This window comes from Podarcis melisellensis, assembly GCF_964234715.1.
Source record: "Podarcis melisellensis genome assembly, chromosome: 5".
In the NCBI taxonomy this organism is placed as follows: Eukaryota; Metazoa; Chordata; class Lepidosauria; order Squamata; family Lacertidae; genus Podarcis; species Podarcis melisellensis.
In genome coordinates this window covers 40,958,490-40,984,413 of record NC_138537.1, presented here as the reverse complement: position 1 = coordinate 40,984,413, position 25,924 = coordinate 40,958,490, and the positions used below count along the sequence as shown (strand labels likewise).

Below are 25,924 nucleotides of genomic sequence, written 5' to 3'. Positions count from 1 at the left end.
TGTCTGATAGAGGGAGACAAGCTGTGCCTGAAATGTGCACACATCACATCCTGCCTCTCTGGCTGTCTACAATCCATTTGCCATTTCTGGCATGCCTGTATTAAAAGAGAGACACAAAAATGCTATTTCAGACTCAGATGGTAACTCCTTAATATAAAGTTAGGGCCAGGTACTGAACACCCAACACCAAGCTCATTTAATAGAAAATGATTGTATAACATGACCATTAAATCATAAATCCTTACAAAGTCTCAATTCCCTTTTGGGATTTTGCCATTCACACTGTAAGTGTAAGTGTATCTGTTGTCATCACTCTGGGTGGGCAGTTGTAGACAGGGCTGTCTTTTAGGCGCTAATTAGGAAGTGCATTAGGGAGTAACTGGTGCCTCAGCCAATCAGAGAAAGGACACATGCCAGGCCAAATGATTTTATTGAATGTTACCGTCTGCTGTACTTTCAAATTTGCAAAATAATATTAAGAATTCAGGAAATGGGTAAGTATTTTTTCAAGCAGAATTTGCTTGGGGTTCCTTCTGGATTATCGGGGTTGCTAATACTTTATCCTGTCAACAACTTGAGCTAATTATGTATAGTTTATTTGCCATAATTTCAAGGCATATCCTATTTGATAGGGTTAAAGTTCTAAATGTGAGACATTATTAAATATGCAGAATGGCCTACGTGACAACAGCATTATCAATAATTAATCCCATTATAATCTATTGCTTCATCACAATCTTGATCTGTGTTCTGGGCTATATTTTTAATGACTTGTTTTAATTTTTAAAACCTAGAAATGGTTTTACTGTGACGACTGATGAAACAAAGCATGACTGACTGAGAAGGTCCTAATAATAAATGGCTAGAAGTAGTGAAGTAGGTGAAGTAGGCATGTAGCCCTGCAGTTATATATTTAAAAAACCTTATCCAGCACTCTGCATTCATTCATCTCAAAATGATTTACAAACACAAACACATCTACACACACATCATTCAGATAAATAAATAACAGTTACAGCATCCAGAGGGTCATTACACATAGGCCTGGTTTGTACAGCGTGGCAAGCCAAGCTTGGTTTTTTGGGACTGTGCAGATGCTCCCAGAGAGAAATGTGCAGCTGCTTTGCTGCTGCCCCACTGAACTCAGCCAAGGTTTGGCTTAGCCTGTTGGCTTGTGGTTAAGTTTCTCACTAAGCAGAAGTATGTGGGGAGCAGTAAAAAGGAGTGGGGAGGATTTTTACTACAGAAAAATCTTCATAGTTAATCAAAGTTGAGTAGTAAGAAGAGAAAATTATGTGATTAGTGGTTTTTTTTTTTAAGGTTTCCTTCATATCTCCATAGCCTTTTTCATTCAACTGGGGGAGAAAATCTAAGAGCAATTTTGTGTTTTACACTATTTTCAGTCAGACAGGTGGCATCTTCATGTTCAGAATCTCCCTTCCTTGGCAAGCCGGCTAAAGTGGGGTTAATACTTATCTTTTAGGATCACTCCTTCATTCTTCCTTGCTAGTTACACAAAGTGCCAGAGCAAAAGTGGAGCCAGTTCTAGCCAGAGACTACATTCCATGCTGACAGGTTGAGTTCTGCCCTCAATAAGCTATTTAGACTGTGAGCATTCTTTCCTAGCCCTGCAGGGTCATCATAACTCAGCCTATCAAGTCTACTTTCTTTACACACCACTGACTAATATAAAAAGCATGCTTCCAAAACTTGACTTTTCCTCCTTCCCTGACCTATCAGACCAGTGAGGTAATACAACATCTGAGCTCTTAGTTACTTGGAAGGGTAGAATTCAAATATCACAATTGGAAAAGCACTGAGCAGGCAATTACTTTTCAGCACCTCTCATCCCACATGAAGCAAGATTACTTGACCCTTTTTCATTACACGAATGTGGTGTTGGCCAGGATAAAGCAAAATGTGCTAGCGAAGAGCAAAAAGGAATTTTAGAAGTAACTATGGGCCTACTTTAAGTACATTTGAACATATACAGAGCATTTTGCTGGTCAGTGAATTCCCATTCCAGTTGCCACCATAGGTCAGTGGCAACAGCACATAAGTTGCGTGTAGAAGTTCTTGGATTCTGTCTCTGGGTTCTCCAAGTAAGTTTGAGAAGGACTCCTGCCTGGAACACTGGATAGAGAGCCTCTGTCAGTCGGTGTTGACAATACTGAACTAGGTAGACCAGTACTCTGACTCATTATAATACAGCTTCTTGTATACAGTCTAGCAAAAATTACTTAAGTCACGGCTGAGCTTTTAACTAGCACTAATTTAATGTATCACTTATTGCTGCACAATTATGTGCATGCGTACTCATAAGTAAGCCCCCTTATTCTGTAATAAGCATGTTTAGGGCTGGAGTCTTAATGACTGAAGTATGCTGGTTTTTTTTGAAGTATGCTGTTCTCCTTTTGCAAATGGTAGCTTGCCCAGGACTAGAATTTGATCTTGCCGATTCTCATTAGCATTTGACCTACTACACGTTTCTGAACTTGCCATGGACGGATCAATTTACTGTGCCGTCAAGAAGAAATTGTTGGCTTGACTCAGCTGGAACATTTCGCTCTGCAAGTACCTTGGGGTACGATCCCCCTGCACCACAGTCTTATTGTTTAGTAGTGCAATTTGGATGCTGCCTTGGATCAGCTGACTTGGCATTTTCAGACCTAGGATTCTAAACATGATTGCTGTTAACAGCTGCTTTAATGCCGACAGTCCTTATTGGATTAAAAGAATCCTCCTAGCATAATTGGGCATTAGGCAGCATTTTTATTTTTATTTTGTACTGGGATTTTTAAAAACTGCCATGGTGCTATTGAAATGAGATATCACTGAAATACTGACTTTTAAATCATTTCACAAGCATGTAGAGAATTCAAAATTAATTCCTTGTCTTTAGTAATCCAAAAGTATGAACCCAAAAAGTAAGTGTATGATTCCAGTTTGTAATTTGCCGGTGATAAACAAATTCTGGACAAAGCTACATGTCCAGATGGAGATTGGGGACAATCGTTATTCTTATCCCTTGTTGGTATATGTTGGTTGGTAAGGATCAGCACAGCAAGGGCAGGATGTCTCTTGTCAAGCAGCAACACTCTTACATGCAGAAATATTTCTTTAATGCCATACTTTCTGTCCCTGTTGTTCTTAGGAACTACATCTGGTGGTCACCTGAAATGTAACAATTTAAGGATACTCGTTAAGGCACTCTTATACCACTTTAACAATTATGATTTCCATCAAAGAATCTTGGGGATTGTAGGGTTGTTATGGTTGATGGAAATTATAGCTCTCTGAGGGGTGTTTCAGCACCATTAACAAACTACAGTTCCCAGGATTCTTTGGGGAAAGTCATGGCAGTTAAAATGGTAAACAGTATTTTACGTGCATGGTGCAGATTGTTCTGATCTTTGTTGAACATGTTTGATTAGCAGTAATTCCAACTATAATGCAAGACCCATTTCAAATACTCTTATAGGGACAAAAGGGTCTCTTCTCTTATATATGCGCATAGCATGAAGAAAGGGGTATTGAATGATGCAGGACATTTTGAGTCTAGAAGTTGCACAGTGATGGTAGTCTGTTACCTCCAAATTTGCATTCTTACATCTTTAGGGCATCTATATCTGTGAAAGTGTACAGTGTGGGTTGGCCAGCTGCATTGCGTGAAAATAGAGAGATGGGGAGGAGTGTATTTGTGTGTGTAAATGAAAACAGCTCTTTTAATTAATTTATGAGTCCATTGGGATGCTCACTATATCATCTTCAGAATCAGTTAAAAAAAACTGTAACAGCAAGCAAACAGTGATTTGGGGTGCACTTTAATTGTACATGGCACATTTAGTTTACACAGTTGTTCCAACAATCACCCACTGCACAGTTAATGGTGTTTTGTTGTGTGAAAGTCAGTAGGTTGCATTTTTATTTACTGCTTTTTGCAAAAACCAATCTATATATTCATCAAACACAAGAGCACAAATGCAGTCTTTGACAACTTCATTTAAAAAGTACATTAAAATACCTTTAAACTGCTCTTTTTGTGCTTATACAGCAGAATTCCCCAATGAGTACAACACTGGCACAAAGAATAATTTGTCAACGTTCATATTGATTTTCTTTGGTTATCCAGCATTTCAGAGTTGGAATCAGAGGGTTCAACTATTTCCCTCTTTTAGCATAATACAAAGGAATGCAAGGCGTTCTACTTCAACAGGTCTTCCCGCTGTTCTTCTCACTTTTGCCAATAAATTTCCATCACTCTAGGGCATGAGGCATTGGAAGAATCCAGTCCTGTAGTAGTTGTAGCCTATTCCTTCCATTGATTCTAAGGCTGGGAAGCACAGTCCTTAACCCTGCTGGATTAGAATACGTAAAGGCCTCTCTAGTCCAAAACTCTGGCCCACAGTGGTCAACTAGATGCCTATGGGAAGCCCACAGCAGGAAATGAGTGCAGTAGCACACACCTGTTTGTGCTTCCCAGCAACTAGTATTCAGAAGACATTGGGCCTCTCATCATGGAGGTAATCATAACTGCTAGCCACTGATCTCCTCCATGAATAAACCCATTTTACAGCCACCCAAGCTGGCAGCCATTACTACCTATTGTGGTAGCAAATTCCATAGTTGAACTATGTGTTGTGTTAATGTCCTGAATGTTCCCAATTCCGCCTCATTGGATGACTCCAGTATTATGAGAGAGGAGAAGAAACTTCTCCCTTTCCACTTTTGCCATATCTTGCATAGTTTTATATGCATCTATTTTGCCCCCCTTATTCACATTTTTTCCTAAACTGGAAAGCTCCATGTGTTGCAGGCAAGTTGCTCCATTTTGGTTGAGCTTTTATCCTATGTCCATAAGAGGTTTGTTTTTTAATCTTTAAGGTGCTCTAATTTCTCTGTGGTCCTGGTCTCTCTTATTAGAGAAGAGCTGCATTACAAACATATTCAGCCGCATTTCATATCTGGGTGTAACCCCAAAATATTTCCCAAAGACAAAGGCAACATCTTACCGGGGATAGGGACCATATGATGGGAATTATGCCGGCCAATAAAGAAAGAATTGGAGCATATGAATTGTTCATCTCAGGCCAACTAACTCATACCTATTCTTAAACAATGCAGCAAGAGAAACAGAAAAGGGCAGACTGTGGTCATAGGGGACTGACATAGGGGAGAAATAAGTGTATTTAATTTAGGAACTGTTACAGACATGGATGTTTTATGTACAAAAATGCTTATGGAGCTTCTTGATAATATATCACTCATGGATGGGAATGGGCTCCTGGGAGTCCATTCTGTCAGTACTGTCATCTCAAAAGTAAATTGCTTGCCAAATAGGAAGGAGAGAGACCTCCATACTTGGCTTGGAGAAAAATGAAAACCGCCTAGCTAGTGATCAAAGGTGTCACTGCTTAAGAGATTTCTGACTATAGAAACTAGATTATAATATACACATACAGATGTGGAGGTCTGTTATGAAACCAGAGGGGTTAAACAAATATGTTTGGGTTGCAGCATCTGGCAGCTTCTTCTCTATGTACAGTGGTACATTCTTCTCTACATTAGCACAATTAGTGCTAATGGCATAAGGACCCAATGCCTCATTCACCAACCCTGGATTTGTGAAGGTTGCACAAGGTTCTGATGTGGAAGATATTGCCATTTAGAGCTTGCAAAGCAAGGTTCTGCAATACAGTTTGCAACTGCATGGTGTTTACTTGTGTACTGATAGGGGTTATACTTCTGAGCTATGGCAGATTCAAAATTTGCTGATCTGAAGAATCTTACTGATTTTTACAGGAAAATAAGAGGGTGTTATTGATCATGTTTAAATTTTGTCTGTGTTTGGTTCAGACTGAATCGTGATGATAATCTAATGCTTCTTTTAAGAAACACCTTGTAAACCACTGAAGCCCCAGGAAGTTTGCATGAAGGTTATGTGACAGCTACTCTTTGGTAACCATTCATTTTGATTTCTTTATGTGGAGGTTATACGACATTGCCTCAAGTGATTGTTATCACAAAGTTTCCCACGAAAGAAAGTTTGTTGCGCAAGAGCATGAACTCGTCTTTAATTGCCCACCCTTCAAATTTGCCAGTAGAGGATTGAATCTCACCTATAAAATAACGACAACCTGGAAGTGGTATTTGTCAGTGACTTCCAATCATGTGTCCTCTTAAACTTAAACATGCAATTTTGCGAGGTGTTTTTCATACTTGTCTTAAACGTGGTTCCAATACCCATCTGGCAATAATGCAGGGTAGATTCCTCTGCCACCTCTTCTTCTGAATATGGATGAAGCAGTATATGGTCAGCAATATTTCACTGTTATTAGCAGACTGGTTGAGAACATAGTGCATGCTGCTGTCTTGGCTCAGTGGCTAGGACACTCTAGGTCATAATAATACCATTTGGCCTTTCTACACCTTCAAATGCAGTATGAATTTTAAAAGATACTTGGTTTACAATACAGCATTTCATATATGGCAGCCTAACAGAAGCATTATACCATATGTACTTCTTTGCTGATAAATCAGTAAGAATGTAGAAAAGGCCTTAGAGATGCCCTTTTCCCTTCTCTCTACATCCTGAGGCACTTATGTCAAGAATAGAATAGTTAACAACTAAAGACCTGTGTACAAATTTCATGGGTGATGGGAGCTGGCCTCAGGGGAAACATGTTTTCAGAGGCCAATTCCCCGCTCCGCCATCACAGTCAGTGGAGGGGTTTTTTGCTTCCCTTCTTTAGGGAATAGCTGCAGTTCATTGGCAGAACTGATGTTTTGAGGGTCCCGGGATCAATTTGTGGCATCTCCAGTTTGAGCTGGGAAAGAGTCCTGTCTGAAACCTTGGAAAGCTGTTGCCAGTCAGTGTACACAATACTGAACAAGATTGACCTATGCCCTTCTTGCAGCTTAAAGCAGGGTATGGAACCTGTTGCCCTCCAGATGTTTCTGAACTCTCATCATCCCTAACAATTGATATGCTGCCTGGGACTGATGAAATTAGAGTCTAACAATGTCTGGTGGGTCATAGATTTCTACCTCTGGTTTAAATGAGCCTATGGGTGGAGGATATTGGAGTTGGAGAAATCACATCGTAGAATGTGTGTTCTCTGAGAATCGTCCACCTCCAAGAACAAGAACAACCAATCTCCTGAAGCTGAACTGCCAACATCAGCCTCAGCCAGCATGAACAAGGTTAGAGATGATGAGAGCTGCAGTTCAACACTTGGAGGGCATGCTAGGTACCTCTGCTTTAAATTATGAAGGGGTAGGCTTCTTTTCAGCTTAAAGGACCTTTCAGTGGTATTCAAAGCTAGTTCCCCTTAGAGTAGACCTACTGAGGCTAATGGACATGGCTAACTTAGGTTCATTAATTTCATTGGGTCTACTCTGTGTAGGATTTAGTTGAATGCAGCTTCCTATGAGGGGACAAATTGGGATTAGAATATGTGCATTTTATCCCCTCCCCCATTTTAGCCTAGCAAAGTTTTAATGCAGGAATGAGGAACCTGTCTCCTTCCAGATTTTGCTGGACTACAACTTCTGTCATCGCTGACTGTTGGCCATGCTGACTGAAGCTGCTGAGAGTTCATGTTCAACAACTTTTGAAGGACTGCAGGTTACCCATTTCTAGTGCAATACACTCTCTGGTCTGCTGCAGTGATGGTTCTCTAGTGTCACAGAGTTCAGGCAAGTAGTTCTCTCTGTATGCAAGCTGCACCGTTGGTGCAAGGTGGGGCCTGCTGCCGGGGGCCAAGGTTTGAGTCCTCCAGTGACATATAGTATGATGGCTGCAATGATATTATATGAGAGAAATAGGTTTTGGCATTGCATGGAAAGTCCCCGGTCGTGCATAGGCAAGGTCTTTGGGGAGAAATACTACAGTGAGTCATTACAGCATCCAAGGAGAGGAGATCAAGGTCTGCCTCCATCCTGCTTTCATAAGGTTATTTAGGAACAGTAAACTGTCCATCAGCAAGGCATCTTTTTTCCATTTTAAAAAAAAGATTATTGTGCCTTTTAATGCTCAAGGTCACCTTAATATGCTGTGGCATCAGCATGCCAGATGTTATTGTGCATAAAAATGAACATGCACAGGGACAATTTGATTTTATCTTGCCCCCTAAGCAGCTTTGGGATTATATCACAAAAAGCTCTGCTGTCCCTGCGTTTTATGCATTGGTATTAAAAGTGGGAGGATTCCAGGAAGTGGCAGCGTTCTCATAACTCAGATCATTTGTCATGTTCATACACATGAAGGTATGTAGCGGAGCGCAAGGCTGCTTAGTTGTGGCCTAAATCATCAGAGCATGCAGAGAGCTGTCTTCTCCAATGACTCTGAAAATCATTCTGCAGACTGATCAGACTTCAGAATTTGCTGGCACTTTGTGCCCTAGTGTTTCCAAGATATAGATTGCTTCAGCAAGTTTTTAATGGAAGATCTTAATCTTCTAGCGCCCCGAGCTTTGATTTCTCCATTTCAAACCCAAAGTAAATAACACAGAGAGTTTTGAAGCTCTGTTTGAAATGTTTTGGCAAAACAGCCAGTTGCCCTGAGAATAATATAAACAGCACAAGTGCTGGGGCACAAGATTGCTGAGCACCGGAGTTAAGTGTCAAGAAATGGATTCTTCTATCCTCTGCTTGTTTAGAAAGCCTTTATTCTTGGTGGAAACAGATGTGACGTGGGAGATCTCTAATAGGACCTCCTGAAGTTTTAATTCTTTTGTTTTGCTGTTATTGTCGTGTGGTTATTTGTTTTACTGTGCAAATTGTGACAAGGTCAGCTCTTGCAGGACTGTAGATTTCAGTTATATGTTTGATTTCAGATGTGGTGCCCCTTTGGGAAGTGCACAAATTACAGTATGAAGTCAAGGCATTTTTGCAGTAAAACTATGGAACTTGTTCTAACAGGAGGAAGTGATGGCCACCAACTTGGCTTTAAAAGAGGACTGGAAAAATTCAAGAAAGATAAGGCTCTCAGCAGCTACTAGCCACTGTGCCTATGTTCTAATTCCACTGCCAAAGGTAGTATGCCTCTGAATGCTAGTTGGTCATTGCAGGTGGGCAGAGTGCTCTTGCATTTATGTCCTGTTTGCAGGCTTCCCACAGGCATCTGGTTGGCCACTGTGAGAATGGGATGCTGGACTAGATGGGCCATTGGCTTCATCCAGTAGGTCCTTATATTCTTATTTTCGGGCTATTTAAAATTTAAATATTAATTTGTGTATGTGTGTGTTTAATGTTCACACGTGCCTTAACTTTTAATAATAAGATACCATAGCTCTTCTTAAAATGATATTGAAAGTCTAAATATGAATAGTAAAACAATAAGGGCTGCCGTTCTTGTATGGCCACCATACAGTGGTACCTCGGGTTAATTCGTTCCAGAGGTCCGTTCTTAACCTGAAACTGTTCTTAACCTGAAGCACCACTTAGCTAATGGGGCCTCCTGCTGCTGCCACGCCGGCATGCGATTTCTGTTCTCATCCTGAAGCAAAGTTCTTAACCCGAGGTACTATTTCTGGGTTAGCGGAGTCTGTAACCTGAAGCGTATGTAACCTGATGTACCACTGTATTGGAATCTGCACTTTTCCCAAGGCGGTTCTACATCTGAAATTGATTATAAAGCTGGGAGGAGCACAGAGAGAAAAAATGAATCTGCAGCAGCACAACTAGATGCCTTCATCTGCTGCAACAAAACATGTCTCTCCTGTATCACTTTCTACAGCCACAGCAGGCGCTGTAACTCTCCAACAGTTTGACATTACCCCCAAGGGCACACTTCTCTGTTGTCTCTTGAGGCGGATGAATGCCATCTCATCTTAACTTTCCCTAGCAGGGCAGGAGAACTTAAATAATAAGCTTTTAAATTTGCGTGTTATTGTCATGAATAATATTTGACAGCCAGTAGTCAAATGTGGTCATTTTTGACTAGGAAGTGAACTTTAATCAACATACACTAGAGACATGAGTCATTTTGGGCAACAGCTGGTGGTGTTGAAGGGAGTGGGCAGGGGGGTGCATTGACAGTTGGAAGGCAACGCCCGGAGAGCAGGAGGAGAAATGCATCTGGAGCAAATAAGATATGCAGGCTTGACTGATAAGCGAAAGGAGTGCACTGCCAAAATGCTCTGGCAACACCCAATGAGGCCATAAGGCAAAGGGGGGAATATGATATGATAAATTACTGGTGGTGGGGTGGTTGGGAGGTGCTGCTAGGGTATAAAAACTGCTTGCTTACGTGTTTTAGACCCCCCCAGCCTTTGGAAATAATTCCGCTGGTGGTCTCTGCGCAGATCACAATAAACTTTTTCTCCGAAGGAACTGAATCCCTGGTGCTTCTTTGTCACCTCTGCGTCCTGGGTAAGCGGGCAAATGGATCCCAAGTAATTAAGGCTTCAGATTTGGGGGCTCGTCCGGGATTTGCCCAAACCCATTGGACCGGAGGCCAGGCTCGACCGCGGTGAACAGCTTGGGCTGGTGCTCGCAGCTCCAAGCGCGCACCCTGCCAGTTTGTAGGGGGAGCTAGCCACACCGTCCCAAAGTGGAGACACCCGGTCGAGGGAGAAAAACGACGGCCGAGGAAAGGGACCCACAACGGGAGAAAGGTGAGCTCTAAGGGAAAGGGGCTAGAGGCTTGATCAACCTCACCTGGCCGTGGCAGTAAAAGTGCCGCCAGGAGGGTAGGAGGGGAGGACAGAGGGGAGCCTGTGTTGTGTGTGGTGTGAAAGGATGAATGTATATGTGAGGCCGGGGCTTAGCGTCCCCTTGGCCAAGCGTGTGTAGGATTGTGAGTTTCTTGGCAGCGCGAGCTCGTCCAAGCCACAGTCTGTAGCAAAACCGGTGTGTTTGAAGAGAAGTCCCATATAGGAGCGGAGTATTTTGTTAGACATGGGATCTGGAGGCAGTAAATGTACCCCTTTGCAGTGTTTACTGGATAACTGGAGAACAGCTACAAAACATGACTGTTGGGGTTTTAAGTTGCAGAAAGAGAGACTCAGAACTTTATGTGAAGTAGTTTGGCCCATGCACCGAACTGGCTGGCCATCAGAGGGCACTCTCGACCTGCAGTTAATAGACCCCCTGTGGCAAAATATAGTTAATGTTCACCCGGACCAGATTCCTTATATTTCCACCTGGAAAACTAATGTGGGAAAAAATCCCTCGTGGCTGGAATCCTGCCGCAGTAGAATAGACCAGGGCGCCCGCCTGTGTGCGGTCAGAACGAAGCCAAAACCCCAGGTCTTACAGGACCTGGAAGAAGAAGGTGTATTGAGACCTCCTCCCCCATATGCCCCACCAACGGCACTGCCAGTGCCAGGGGCGGCCAAAGATGATGAATCAGATGAGGAAAAGGGAGAGGATGAGGAGTTTAGACAGACTATTGGAAAGTTGACAAAGGGTGGAAAGAGGTGGACTGAAGAACAAAGGAAAAGAGTTAGAGATTTTGTAAATGACTTTAAGGAAGAAATAGACGTTAGTGGGCACTTAGTGCCGCGGAGTGTAAAAGGGACCAATGGAGGAGGAAACAGAGACATTGGGAACAGGCTTGGGATAGAGCTGCCCTGCATAAGGCAGCCAAGAAACAAAAGGAGAGAGCAGAGAAGATAGCCCCCCTGCGCCGGGTTTATGACCCACCAGGACCCCCAGGGGTGAACGGGGCACCAGCGCCACGAACATATACGGTCCAACATGTGCCTTTCTCAAGTGCAGATGTATGTAATTGGCGCAATCAGAACCCCTCTTTTGAGGAGAACCCAGCAAAAAATTATAAAATTGTTTGAAGGGATTTTTAAAAATTTATAATCCCACTTATGATGATGGTACAATATCTCCTGGACTCACTACTAACTACAGAAGAAACTAGGAGAGTCCACACTGAGGCAAGAGCGCATTTGCGGGCTCTAAACCTGGGTGTGGTGGCCATAAATATCGCCTACCCCTGAGAAACCCCTAACTGGGATTACCAAGAAGTGGGAGGCCAAAATTCTTTAAATACGTACTGCCAACATGCATTGACTGGGATGAGGTGGGCCTCCCAAAAGCCTACTAATTTGATGAGAGTTAGGGAAGTGATTCAGAAGCATGAAAGCCACCAAGGACTTGTTAAACCACCTGGCCGAGGCTGGATACCGGGTATCCAAGAAGAAGGCGCAGATATGTCAACCAACTGTAAAATACCTTGGTTTTGACATCTCTCACCAACAGCGAACTCTAAGGGAGTCCAAATACCAGAGCCAAAGAACCGCAGGGAGCTCCGTGGTTTTCTGGGATCCGCAGGGTTCTGTAGGATATGGATACCTAACTACAGCAGCATTGCTCGGCCCCTGCATGAGTCAACTAGGGGAACAGAGAAGGATCCTTTTATATGGGGCAGGGAACAGCAGCAGGCTTTTCAGGATCTCAAAGTGGCATTACAACAAGCCCCAGCGCTTGGCATCCCAAACCCCAAGAAGCCTTTTACCCTGTTCATAGATGAAGACCAGGGGGTAGCCAAGGGAGTTTTATGCCAGAAACTGGGAAATTGGCAGCAACCCGTTGCATACTTGTCAGAGAGGCTAACCTCAACAGAACAAGGGTTGCCCCCCTGTATGAGAGCGGTTGTGGCAGTGGCCACCCTACTCACAAAGGCAGATAAATTCACGTTCGGACAAGACACCACTTGTGTGACTCCACACGCAGTCCCAGCCTTACTTGACATGAAAGGCACCTATTTCCTATCACAAGCAAAAATGAGGAAGTGCCAGATGCTGTTATTACATCCACGCCTGAAGTTTCAGGTTACCACAGCCCTTAACCCAGCTACCTTATTACCGGTAGGAGAAGGTGAGGGACCGACCCATGATTGTGTAGAGGTCATGGATGAAGTGTATTCCAGCAGGCCTGACCTTAAGGATGAGGCAAACCCACATTGGCCTTCATGGTTTGTGGATTGTGGATGGAAGCAGCTTTGTTGAGGCTGGACAGCGAAAGGCAGGATATGCAGTGGTAGCCCTTGAAAACAATGTGGTTGAGGCCAGTTCACTCCCACTGGGAACCTCAGCCCAACTGGCTGAAATAACGGCACTTACCAGGGCCCTGTGTCTAGCAAAAGGGGAAAAGATCAATATTTATACTGACTCAAAGTACGCTTTCCTCACCCTGCATGCCCACGGGGCACTGTGGAAGGAAAGAGGTCTGCTCATCTCCAGAGGGGGTCAAGTGGCGCACCCTCAGGCGCTCTTAGACCTTCTGGACGCTGTCTGGGAACCTGAAGAGGCCAGGGGAAACCGCCTGGCTGACCGGGTAGCAAAGGAAGCAGCCCGGGGTTCATCCCCAACACCTTTCATTGGGGCCCTGGTACCAGAAGAAATTCTGGATAGCACCTTGAAACCAAGATACTCTGCCCATGAGGTGGCTACCGCAGACGCTGAGGAGCTAAGGCTCTCTAAAGAAGGATGGTATCTCACCCCTGGTGACCGGATATGGATCCCAGGATCATTGTCCCGGCAAGTAATTCAGCGGTACCATGAGTCCACCCATGTGGGACCTGATGCCATGACCAAGCAGCTGGAAAAGTGTTTTTATGTGGCCAACCTTTACCAACTGGCTGCCCAAGCTTCCAGGAAATGCATGTTGTGCCAAAGGAACAACCCTAGAACTGGACACTTGGCTCCACCAGGAGTTCAGCACAGTGGGACGGCACCCATGGTGGACCTTGTTGTGGACTTTACTGAATTACCTCGATGTGGATTGTATCATTATTTGCTTGTGGCAGTATGTACGTACACAGGCGCCCAGCGGACGACCGCTCTGCTGGTATCACTCCGGACCTCTAGGCACGGCTGAAGAAGTGGATGGGAGGAGTGCCCGCCGGCAGCGCTCCCAACGTGCCTGCAGTTTGAGTAACACCACCTGATAATGTTTTAAATCCTGAAAGAACTCTAGTGTGTATTATTTGGTGTGAGGAAGAGCCCGTGGGTATTTTGACACCAAGTGCTGGCCGTGTCAATGCTGCCACCTACTCTTGTGGGTGTGTGGTAATCTACCAACCTTGGGCTCCTTCCCCGTGGGGCTTGTGTTTGCCCTCCACCCACCAAGGATATAGTCACCCCACAGGACTAGAAGGGTTCTATTTGCATACTATAAGATTTGATCCTTGGAGGTTTCCACAACCCCTTTTATCCTGATCGCCCCGAACGCCCAGGCAGGCCAAATCCTTCCCCAGACCCTTATCATGATTAAGGAATGGTGGGAGGAACCTTGGAACCATCGGGCATGGTGGATAGGGGTGACATGTACTGCCTTGATTATATGGATGCTGTTATATTTCTGTTGGCACGAACGCCACAGGTTTTCTGGAAGGAAGCGATCCCCCTCCATCCCCTTGATGATCCTTCTCCTATTTATGGTGGGAGAATCCACTCCCAAGGCCAAATGCTTCCAGGCCTTAAATCGTAATAGCATTTTCCCCACACATGAAATGAGAAGACAGGGGGCTCAGAGTCTCTATAACAAGTGGCTTCAATTGGCAGAAAAAGTAGCCCATGTTCCTGTACAAATTTGGGAAGGAAGGATGGGATATGTCCTACTAGACAATTTCCTCCCAACAGGGTGGCTCCGGGGGCTCTTTGCTATGCTTATGGGACCTTTGCTAATTTTGCTTTTGCTCTGCTTCTGTATCCTGCTATCCCTGCGAACGAACCTATGGGTTAGGTTGTTCAGAAGAAGAGGAGGGAAATGAAGGGAGTGGGCAGGGGGGTGCATTGACAGTTGGAAGGCAACGCCCGGAGAGCAGGAGGAGAAATGCATCTGGAGCAAATAAGATATGCAGGCTTGACTGATAAGCGAAAGGAGTGCACTGCCAAAATGCTCTGGCAACACCCAATGAGGCCATAAGGCAAAGGGGGGAATATGATATGATAAATTACTGGTGGTGGGGTGGTTGGGAGGTGCTGCTAGGGTATAAAAACTGCTTGCTTACGTGTTTTAGACCCCCCCAGCCTTTGGAAATAATTCCGCTGGTGGTCTCTGCGCAGATCACAATAAACTTTTTCTCCGAAGGAACTGAATCCCTGGTGCTTCTTTGTCACCTCTGCGTCCTGGGTAAGCGGGCAAATGGATCCCAAGTAATTAAGGCTTCAGTGTTATGCCAGTGCGATAACTGTTCCTATATTTTATAAGTGTTCTGGGTTGGTAATAACAATGAATTAGATATTTTTTAAAAAAACAACTGAATTAGGATGGAATTTGCCAAGGTATTTCTATATATACCTCCATCAAATGTAAAGAGTAGTAGAAGGAGGGCAATATACCGGTACTCTGAGTGTCCCTTTGGGGTTAAAGCATAGTAGTGTGATGCTATGAGGAGAGGGACATTGCAGTTTATTTCCCCTTGGGAGTTTCTGTGTTGTGATAAACAAAAACAGCAGCAAGCATTTCATCTGAGTGTCACTGGCCTGAACACAATGAAAACTGACAGCCACTCTTTCCCAAGGAGATGGCGGAGTCTGTAACAAATAAGAGAAAATGACACACTTCTTGGGTCACTAGAGCTCTTGATAGAAATGTATGTGCAAAAAAATCAAGCCACAAACACAGCACAGATAAGACTGGCCCAGAGAGAAAGAGAAATGGCTTCCCAAAAAAGAATTTTGGGAACTATTGTTTACCCACAACAGAACTACATTTCCCAGAATCCTTTACAAACTACAGTTCCCATGAATCTCAGGGAGATGCCATTGTTGGTATATAATGATTTGTTTGTAATTGGTTTAAAAGAATAAAAGAATTCCCTAGATGCCTAGATATGGGTTTGAGACAAATACTCTTTTGGGGAGAGCCCCAGCAAAGATTTAGAGTCACAAAACATGCAGACAAGTTAAGAGTGGAGATATAGCTTGTTAGACCTTTAAATAATCCCCTTTTAACTTTCTTCCAAAGTTCCCCTTACTTCCCTTAGCTTAGAAAAAGAGACCACATGTTTGATACACACAGCCAGTGTGGTGTAGTGGTTAAGAGCGGTGGACTCGTAATCTGGTGAACCGGGTTCGCGTCTCCGCTCCTCCACATGCAGCTGCTGGGTGACTTTGGGCAACTCACACTTCTCTGAAGTCTCTCAGCCCCACTCACCTCACAGAGTGTTTGTTGTGGGGGAGGAAGGGAAAGGAGAATGTTAGCCGCTTTGAGACTCCTTCGGGTAATAATAAAGCGGGATATCAAATCCAAACTCCAAACTCCTCTGATAAGTTAAAATGGTTTGCTTACAAACTCTTCAAAGGTCAGATTCGTGTGCTTTTCCAAGAAAAGACAGACAGTTTAACTTAGTTTCAAGAAGGTAAGAGTTTCTAAATCATTTGTCTAGAAACATGAAGATGGCTTGGTAAAGCCATGTGGTCAAAGTTTGGAGCATCCAACTCAGACGTCCTTTCTGATTGAAATCACATGGTCGAAGAGGGTGAATAAAGACTTTGGTAATCCTCCCTCCCAAAGAGGCTCATATATCCCACTGTCATGTGCTTTAACTATATGGGGTGGACTCTGTCAGTGTCTTCTACTAGAAATATAACTTTTTGGGATACTAGAATAATCAGGACTGTATAGGAAATTGGTCTTTGACCTGATGGATCATAGATAGAGATGTAGAAGGCTGGAAAACCCCAGGGAAAACTGGGGAAGGGGAGGAAAAGCACACCCCCCCAATTCATATCTCTAGTTACAGAAAATTGGTCTTTGAACGAATGTGTCATGACCAACAATTGCATCACACCAGTATTATCACCACCATTTTTGACATGTTGATTTTAAAGGAAGAGAGGAGAGAGAAAGTGGAGAATCTCAAACATAAGAGATGAAGCTTAAAAGTAGATAAAAAGCAATATGTAGCCTAAGGATAATATTTCAGTTCAGGAACTGAAATGGTTGAATACTGCTGCTTAGAGAGCTTTTATACCTCAACCCAAACGCAGAAAAATATCATAGATAAAATGTACAAAAATTATTAGATGCAGTAAAATATACTGTTGATTAAATAATGGGAATTTAAAAAACACTTCTTGATACGGGGACCATTTTTATGTACAGCTATGAGGGAACGTGACATGATTTTTAAATATGAAAGTGAAGTTTCTCAGATGAGCAAAATATGACATAAATTGTGTGCAGGTAGAAATTCTTCTCCTACAGAAATGTTAGCATGTAATCCCTTTCCACTGGGAGTTACAACTCCACCCCTCACCTCTTCACAGACACAGTCCTGCAGCAGCTGCTTTCCTGGGCCCTCTTCATACTGTATTTGTGCAGTTGTTTTGTGGGGGAGCAAAAGTGTGCGTGGCAAATCCTTCTTTCCTCCCTGTCTCATGCCCAGTTCCAGCTTCATGGCTGAGTAGGAATAAATACTCAGGATTATGGATGGAGCAGAAATTTGATTCAGTTAATGTTTAAAGGTGAATCTACTAAACTGGCCCTTACCAAACAACACACAAACCAAAACATAGCTATGCTTCAGAATTCTCACTTGCTTGAGTTTTGTGGTTTAGTTCTAAAAAAAAAAAAAAAAAGGTTTATATTATGGCAAAATGTGCATAAAAATATATTGGTGCAAAGAACATACCAAAATCCATTATATTTGGGCACATTACTTGCAAATATGTGTGCATTAGTCAAAACTGCATACAAAAGTATATTTCTTAGGATAAATTCACACCAAAATGCTGATGAGCTGCAGAAATGTGGATAATTGAATTTAAGATTGGAAAAATTAGAAACTAAAAGAACAAATTGACAAATCCTTCCATCCCTACCCAGGACAGCCCAATTCAAATACAACATTTTATTCACTGTACACCACCCTGTTTTTCATGTGCATTCTATTATCTAGTGTTCCACATACATATTATGAAACACTTTTGCAGCTGTGTTTCAGTGTAAAAGGATCTGTAGAACAAGCAGGTTTCCTCGTAACTTTTTTTCAAAGTTCATTTTCGTACAGTCACACTTTGATACCTCAGGGGATGGGAGAGGAAAGCAAAATAATTGGTCTAGCTGATATGATTGCAAAACCTATTCCCTTTGCTGGTTTTTAACCCTTCACCTTTTAAAAAATATATAAAATATATAAAAGGCACCCCACATTTACCTTTTAGCTATAATTATTTTACACTTTTATCATTTTGGAAATGTCACATTCCTTGGGAATCCATAACTGCGCTTCCTTGAATTGATCCATTTGTATGGTTGGCATTTGGGAACTTATGCAAGGTGACATTCGGAGAAGAAGCTCATTTTTAAAAATAAGTTACTACATATTAATGAGGTTTCATGCAGCCCTGAATGCAATCAGTGACAAAATTCAATTGGATAAGGATTACAGCCCCAAGCAACATTTGTCGTTCTAACAAGCTCTGAATTTGTTTATTACAAAGGGATATCACAGACGTGGAGTTGTGCTTTAATTCTGTTAAGCTTTGATGAATGCCATCAAAGTTTCTACAGGAAAGAGAAGCAGACATTGCAAAAATAGTTGAGCAAAAGCAAGATTTCCTGCTTCTAGCATTAGGGCACCTGCTGGGCACAGGAATTGACAATTCCCACATCTCAAAATCTACACTTGTTTGCTGTCTGTTTTCATTAGTGGCATCCTGTATGTTTGTAACGTCTGATTTTTGTGTTATGTATTACGGTAAATATTGTTAGTAACTTAATGCAGTCTGTACCAAATCCTGGCCCTTGGCCTGGTTAGCACTTCACTTTTGTGCTATTGAGCACAAAAGTTAGAATCTCATAAAACAGGCACTAGTGATGTCCATTCATCTTGTATGCGACCATTGGGACAAATGGCTGGGTTCATCTAGTGTCCAGCTTTTGTTTTGCTCCTCCTCCTTTCCCTTCAATATGATAGAGGCTTAATTTTTTTGTAAACATTTTAAATATGATTGTGCAAATGCTTGTACACTAGGAATGCTTGAAATATGAAATATTTGTGTCCTGGGCTGTTGTTGAGATCAGATCTCACGAGAGCAGTTTTCAGAGGCTCCTACGAGCTAATGACCCACAGAAACAAGACTATTCCTAATATAGCTGAAATTTTACAGCTGTACAGTTGTCAAGAACAATACCGTTTGTAACAGCTTATATGGTGTGATGCAAAATAGAAGTAGAAAGATAAAAGATGCCTATATTTAGGCTCTGAGTGGATATTTGGGAACAGACTGTTATGGTTACCACCCAGACAGCTTGATCATGACAATTAAGCCTACCCATTAATGGACTGTGGCGGTATACTCTACTGCCAAAGAACAGCAGAGGTAGGAGAGAACTGGAAAGAAAAAGCAGAAACTTATAAGAGAGCTTTTAAAAGATTTCAGCTCCACACTAGAACATCTCTGGTCAGCTATGATAAAATCATTGGGAGAGGGCTTTTACCTTTTTTACCTGGCTCTCAAACCAAGAATAATTGAAAGTGACATATTTCACTGGGCTGACTCTATGGGTTGTATCCAACTAAATTTTGTTCAGTGTAGGCCCATTGAAATAATGGACCTAACTTAGTCATGGCCAGCAATTTCAGTGGGTCTTCTCTGAGTAGTAGGGGTAACATTGAATACATTGCTGTGTGTGTGTGTAGGAAGAAATGTTTACACATTTTGAAATTCTGAGTAAAAATGTTGTGTATCACGTTTTGTGTTCTCTATCCAGTTTTGATCCTTCAGTGCTCTAAGAACTTGAGGTATGGTAAATAGGCATATTTGGGTAAAGTGAATATTTTATGGGGCAAAGGTGAGATCCTCTTCACAGTATGTTGGTCAGGCTCACAAAAAGAGTCAGCTACATAAGGAAGCATAGTTGGCACTGGGCTAGCAGTGGTATTGTTGGCACCTGCCAAGGCCAACTCTCCAGCAGTTGTGTGTCCACTGCCAATCTCTGGAGCGTCTTGACTATTCTGTTTCTCCTCCTCCTGTCACTGCCTGTTCACTCGCCCAATCTAACACACAACCAGGGGAAAAGAGTAAGGAGACAGACCAGCATCTTCTACTTCCCTTGCACTCTTCCTCTGGAAATAACTACTACTACTACTAGTAGTATATTAAAGGTCACAGTCCATCACACTTTTGCTGCGTGAAAAGACTTGTGTGTAGGCACCTTATTAGAAGCTTTCATTCATTTAGCAGAATTTCTGGAAGCAGTGGTCAGCAATTGAAGTTACTCTTTGAGATGAAACACTCACAGATGCCATAAAACTCAGTCAAGTGATTCATTGCTTGACCGGCCATAAGTGCATCACAGTAGTACTATTTACAATCATTATAGTAATAGCTGTAATGGCATAATTAAGTTTTAGTCCCTCCACCTCCTCCTCCTCCTTATATGCCCTTCCTATCTGACTGGGTTGACCCAGCCACTCTGGGTGGCTTCTAACACGAATAAAAACGTAATAAAACATTAAATCTTTAAAAACCTCCCTGTACAGGGTTGCCTTCAGTGCAAGTGAATGAGCAGAAGTAGCATGCAGCAGTGTGAAGGGGATGGTCCTCAGAGCGGGGACACTAAGATCTTTCTTAGGGACCCCTCAAAACCTGGACCCTACACCAGTAAGAAGACTTTCTGAATTTTGGAGTGTGGCTGCAGCTTATAAGTGTATTCTATCTAATTGGTGTAAAAGAAAAGTAGATTCTTTTTATTTATTTTTAACCACAAAGAGAAGAACAGAAGCTATGCAAGGAACTCCACTCTCAGCTAGGAAGCTAGTGGCAGGGTGGGCACTGCTATGTTTACCACAATACCTGGCTTCTATAGTTCCCTTTAGCCTCTGACATTCAACAAGCCCTGGAACTATTTTAGAGAAAGCATGCCTGCTTTAATAGATCTATGTGCATTGATGTGATTGCCTCTGACTGAAGGCAGAAATGAGGGTCTGGCATGATGTGTGTCAGGACCTGTTTGTTTACGCAATCAGGTATCCCTGGATATCAGTGATTGAACTCAGCCTCTTCCCCTCATGTATATACGTGTTCAAAGGATGAATCAGAGGGGTTTAAAAAAGGTCAACTGGTAAGATCAAGAGCTCTTGTCTTGACTCACCTCCCTTTCATTGCAGGTGAAGTCTTGTTTACATTAGCATGATTAGTGGATGAAAGCCAGTAGCATAGGGAAACATAGTGACCTATGATTGGCTGAAGAGATTCAGCAAATGGATGTGGTCTGAACACACTGGAATACTTTGTGTGTACACTGGGATTAGTTATTCTGGGAGTAACATAACACTGAGGTAGCAAATTCTGGATGTTGAGTTGTAAATACATAGCCAGGTAGATGAATTATAGGAGGAGATGCAAGGAACTTTTCTCAGCTTGAAAGCATTAAGATCTTTAAACTTAACGCTTGAAAAAACTGATGAGAAACTATTGTTTGTTTTTCATTTCACTGTGTTTGTGTGTGTTTAAACAAGTACTACTCTTCCGCTGCAAATAGTTGTGATCCCAATCTACTGAAATAAATGGAAGATTTGCCATTAACTTTAGGATTGTTCTTGTAATGTAATGGGTTAAAAGTCTTCCCAGCCTCAGCTCTCTAGATCCATGACTTAAGTATCAGGGGCATAAGGGTAGTATTTCTGGGAATTCAAAAAAAAGTCAGCAGCTTTTCTTCTTACATTTTAAAAATGTTTCTCTCTTGGGCCTTTGACATTTTGGATGCTCTAATTTGTATAAATGCAATGAAAATCCTTCTCCTTTACTTATTTTCAATGTGGCATTTGAACTGCATCTTTGGTGCTGCCGCAAGCAGTGGAACAGTTGGCAGAAACCTGCCACTACTGCTTTCTTTTGCTAAGCTTGAGCAGCTATTACAGGGTGAAATAACATTTTGCAAGACTGCCCTGGAAAACTCATGCTGCTGATCCCTGAACACGAGTTAAGCTAGGCAAACAAATGTGTGCTTGGCAAGGACACAGATTATAGGTTACAAGGGGGCTTAGCAGAGAACATTTTAACGCAGACCACAACTTTTTCATCTAAGTGCAAATCATGTATCAGTTGGGGGAGGGGACAGGGAGAAGGAGCAAAACAAAACAAAAACCCAGAAAGCTTTAAAGATGATGGGAGAGATTTGTCTTGAAGCTGAAAATTATAGAGTTCAGTAATGGAACAGGCAGAGGCGGCATGTAAAGGAAAAGTATAGTGAAACATTTGATGAAACAACAAAGTGTCGTGCTGAGGAAAAGGGAACAAACAGCCTAGAAGGAAATACTTTAGTCTAAAGAGGCATTCTGCCCCTCCCTGTTCCCATCATTTATATTCTCAAAAGCTTAAGTCAAATGGTTTGTTTGCTGCATTTCCCCCCAAAGATTTTGACCTAGTTCATGGGTAGGCAGACATCATGCTTTGAGGATCTACTTCTGTCCCTTGGAGCACTGGAATCTACCAGCCAAAGTCACAAAATGGTGGTTTGGGGTGCAGACAAAGTCTGCCAACAGAAAATGCTCTGTTCATTAGTGGAGAGCTATTGCAATCACTTACAAGCAATATCATCTATAAATGACTGTAATTTGTTTTAACTGACTTTAATATTGTATTTCACCTCATGGTGAAGCATGGGTAAGAAATCAAATAGCTAAAAAAATAAGAATATATATACACCCAGCACATAGCAAGATTGCAATGAGTAGGAGCCAAGGGCAAATATGGAGGCAACAGGCAAAGAGAACCAGGCAGGATTTGGTGAGAGCTGAAGCAGAGCAATCAAAACAGACAGATGTTCCAGGCCTAGGTGAAGGGTTGTAAACAGGAGCTGTTGACCACCCTTTCAGCAGCCTGTTTCCTTTAAGCACTTAAGGGAACATAGAAAGATGTCCTATACCAAGTCAATATTGCTGGTCCATCTAACCCAGTATTGCTTGGACTTACTAGCAGTAATTCTTAAGGATTTCAAACTGGTCTTTCCCAACCATGCTTGGAGATGCCAGGAACTGAATTTGAGAGAGTTTGTATGCAAACCATGGGCTTTGCTAGGGACCACTGAGACCAGAACCAAAGAAAGCAGAGAAATTTATGGCCACAGGTGAGCTGTATCATTCCAAGATAAAGCAGGGCTATTGCTGAGCTTCATAATTTCCAACAGGTCCTGTCTATTTCTCTTTTCTGTTAGAACTGGTTTGTTTATAGCCTGAAAATTTACATTTATAATAACCTTGTTTTGAACACACTAACTTACTGTGCTTCCTTCCATTCTGCATCTGGCCAACATTCCTGATTTTTTTGTTTGTTTATTATTTTAGTCATTGCTGATGGATCACTGGAGAAAACCAGTGATGATGTGGGAAGTGAAGAAGACTTGTATGAAGACTTTCGAAGTTCTAGCCATCGTTATGGCCACCCAGGTGGAGGAGGAGAGCAGCTTGCTATTAATGAGGTACTGCAACTATGGGTTTCTAAGGAAAATAAGACAGAGCTATCATTTTTAAACAACAACAGCAACAGTGAAGCTATTATGATTAACCAGGCAGGACTCTCTTTGCAGAAGATGCATTTTCTAGTGGTTCATTTATCTGTTAACTCCCTCATGTACGTGAATTTTAGTAGGCAGACTTGCAAAGGCAACTTCCTTTGAAAGAGCATATGGGAGACATGATGCTTAAAAATATGTTTGCAAATTTTAAGGTGGAGAAGAAATGATGGAGGATGCATCAATAAGCTCAATCAGGCCAGTTAGCTTAAGACAGAATCACTGTGTCCCAGAATCCACCATTAGAGCACACCAGGTTGTTTCCTTTTAATTTTTCATATTTTGGAAGGCCTTTAGATTAATTGCCAATTAATTGTGAGCATTTGTTAGTTCTGTGATATTATTTTATTATCCTAAACATTAAGTTGATGTTGGGTATTTTGGGTGAGTTTTAATACATATAATTGAATTTTAGAATAATTTGTATGATCTGTGACTTTTTAATTAATTTCAATTACTTTGAGTAGAAAAGTAGGCAACAAAGTTCTTCAGTCTACTAATATATATGAACCTAGTAGCTGGTATGTTCCATATTGTTCAATCAGAGCTCTGCCTGATGCACTGCTGATCTAGCAGTTGTGTGTGATTTTATTGGTGTGTTCAAAACTGATTCTTCAGCTCTTCTGTTTCACTTTGTTGGGACAAGCAGCATGTATACTGAAGTTCTGCACAAGACTTCTTATTATCTTAATGTTATAGGTGGGCTAACCAGCAGAATGGTTAAACAAAATTTCAGAAGTGTTGTGCTACTGTGATCTTTGTTTACATGCATCTATAAGTGCACAGATAGGTCGTTCAACTCAGACCAACTTCCTTTGCACTCATTGGATGGCGTGGGACTTGGCTGTGCTTCCACTATTTGATCAAGAAGAGAGGTCCTCTCATATTTATTGACGACCTCTCTGTCTTTCTTTCGGAAGCAACTTTGAATGCACCTTCCAGAAAATATTTGGCCTGGATACATAGTGATTATGATGATTTCCTGTAGAACTACAGACTTTGCTTGGTGATTTTTCCTCCTGAAAAGTGTTCCGTTCATTCTTAAAAATGCTTTCAAGTCACCAACTAGGATCAAGGATTAAATATGCTTTTTTATTCAGTGAAGATAGTTTCTGTACACTTTGAAATATATGTTTTTCCATTTGTATTTCCTTCCCTTCCTCATTCAAAATACTAATGACGAAAGAAATAGTATGTTTAAGGAAGAACGATGGTTGTGTATGTATTGAAAAACTGATGTTGGTTGCCTTAAGGGGTTTTGTTATCTGGTGCATTAAGATCAGAATGTTGCCATCCAACTGTGTTTCTAAGCCCACTCACTCATGAATATCCTACATTAGAAAATAGCAATACATTCATTCTATAAATTAATGAAAAATTTCATTGGAGGGTATGAATGCTTGAAGTATAGCATAATCTGCTCCACTTTAGTAGCCTTTTCCCAGCTTAGAATATCATGTAGGAATGAAAGCAGAGATAAAGTTTTGTATTTTACATAAGACTTATAAATGTTTATTAGCAAATTGTATGCTGGCACATTCCAGATTATGAATAAAGCTCTCTGGTATGTAACCACATTTTTCTACTCCATTTCTAAAATATATAGCTCACAGATAATTCCCATTAGAAATTTAACTGCTGTGTTTTTACATGTATTCAGGTTAGTGAAAGAATTTAAACAAGTATTGTTTCTATACAGGGGATATTTTGCAGATATTTAGCAGCAGCAGAAGAGGAGGTGTGACTATGCCCTTTCTTTTAGATGGGAAGGCTTTCCAAAAGTTAGTTCTTTTTTCCTTTTAGCCCAGTTGCAACTAACACAAGTGAGTTTTGACAGAGAGGCTAGTAAAAATAAAAAAATTTGTAACATGCTGTTGCCATGTATCAAAGAAAGGTGCAAGGGATATGAAACTGAAGGGCTGTTTTATTGTCGCTCCCATAATCCTCTTAAGAGTCAGCCCTTTTGCTGTACAAGTCTGCAATAGCTATCAAAAATCTACCACAAGGGCTTGGGTAATAATTAAATGCCAGTGTTTGGTAAGGGACATGAAAATTAAGCCTCAGTCCAGGCAAAATAGTATGTTGTTATTTACTTGATTTTGTAGTGAATGGTTTGTTGTAAGCTCTGCAAATTGTAGTGGAAAGGCAGGGTATAAATCATCATCATTATATAATTTGCTAATGCTGTTGTTGGTGTTGTTATCCCCATGGTTTCAGACCTCCGTTCTTTGCAAGAATAATTGAGAATGATGTGCCTTTTATGCTAGACTAATGGACTTAAAGGTACCACAGTAATCAGAAACCCACAGCAAGACCAAACCCTGCCTTCAGATATGTGGTTAAAATTTTGTGGTCTGTATGAAGACTGAATGTGAGGTCTTGTCTGATCTGACAAAGGCCCAAGAATAGCAGCTGCCATTCCTGTCATATGGAC

General features: G+C 41.9%; 1 protein-coding gene across 5 annotated transcripts in view; it reads left to right on the top strand.

Moving 5' to 3' along the window:
* The window catches only part of ARHGEF4 (Rho guanine nucleotide exchange factor 4), a 157,002-nt gene that overhangs the window by 88,112 nt on the left and 42,966 nt on the right, over positions 1-25,924 (top strand). For all 5 annotated transcript variants that reach the window (XM_081911527.1, XM_081911528.1, XM_081911525.1 and 2 more), the window contains one exon: positions 23,264-23,397. In XM_081911527.1, the coding sequence (XP_081767653.1) occupies positions 23,264-23,397 (134 nt within the window). The remainder of the gene's footprint in view (positions 1-23,263; positions 23,398-25,924) is intronic.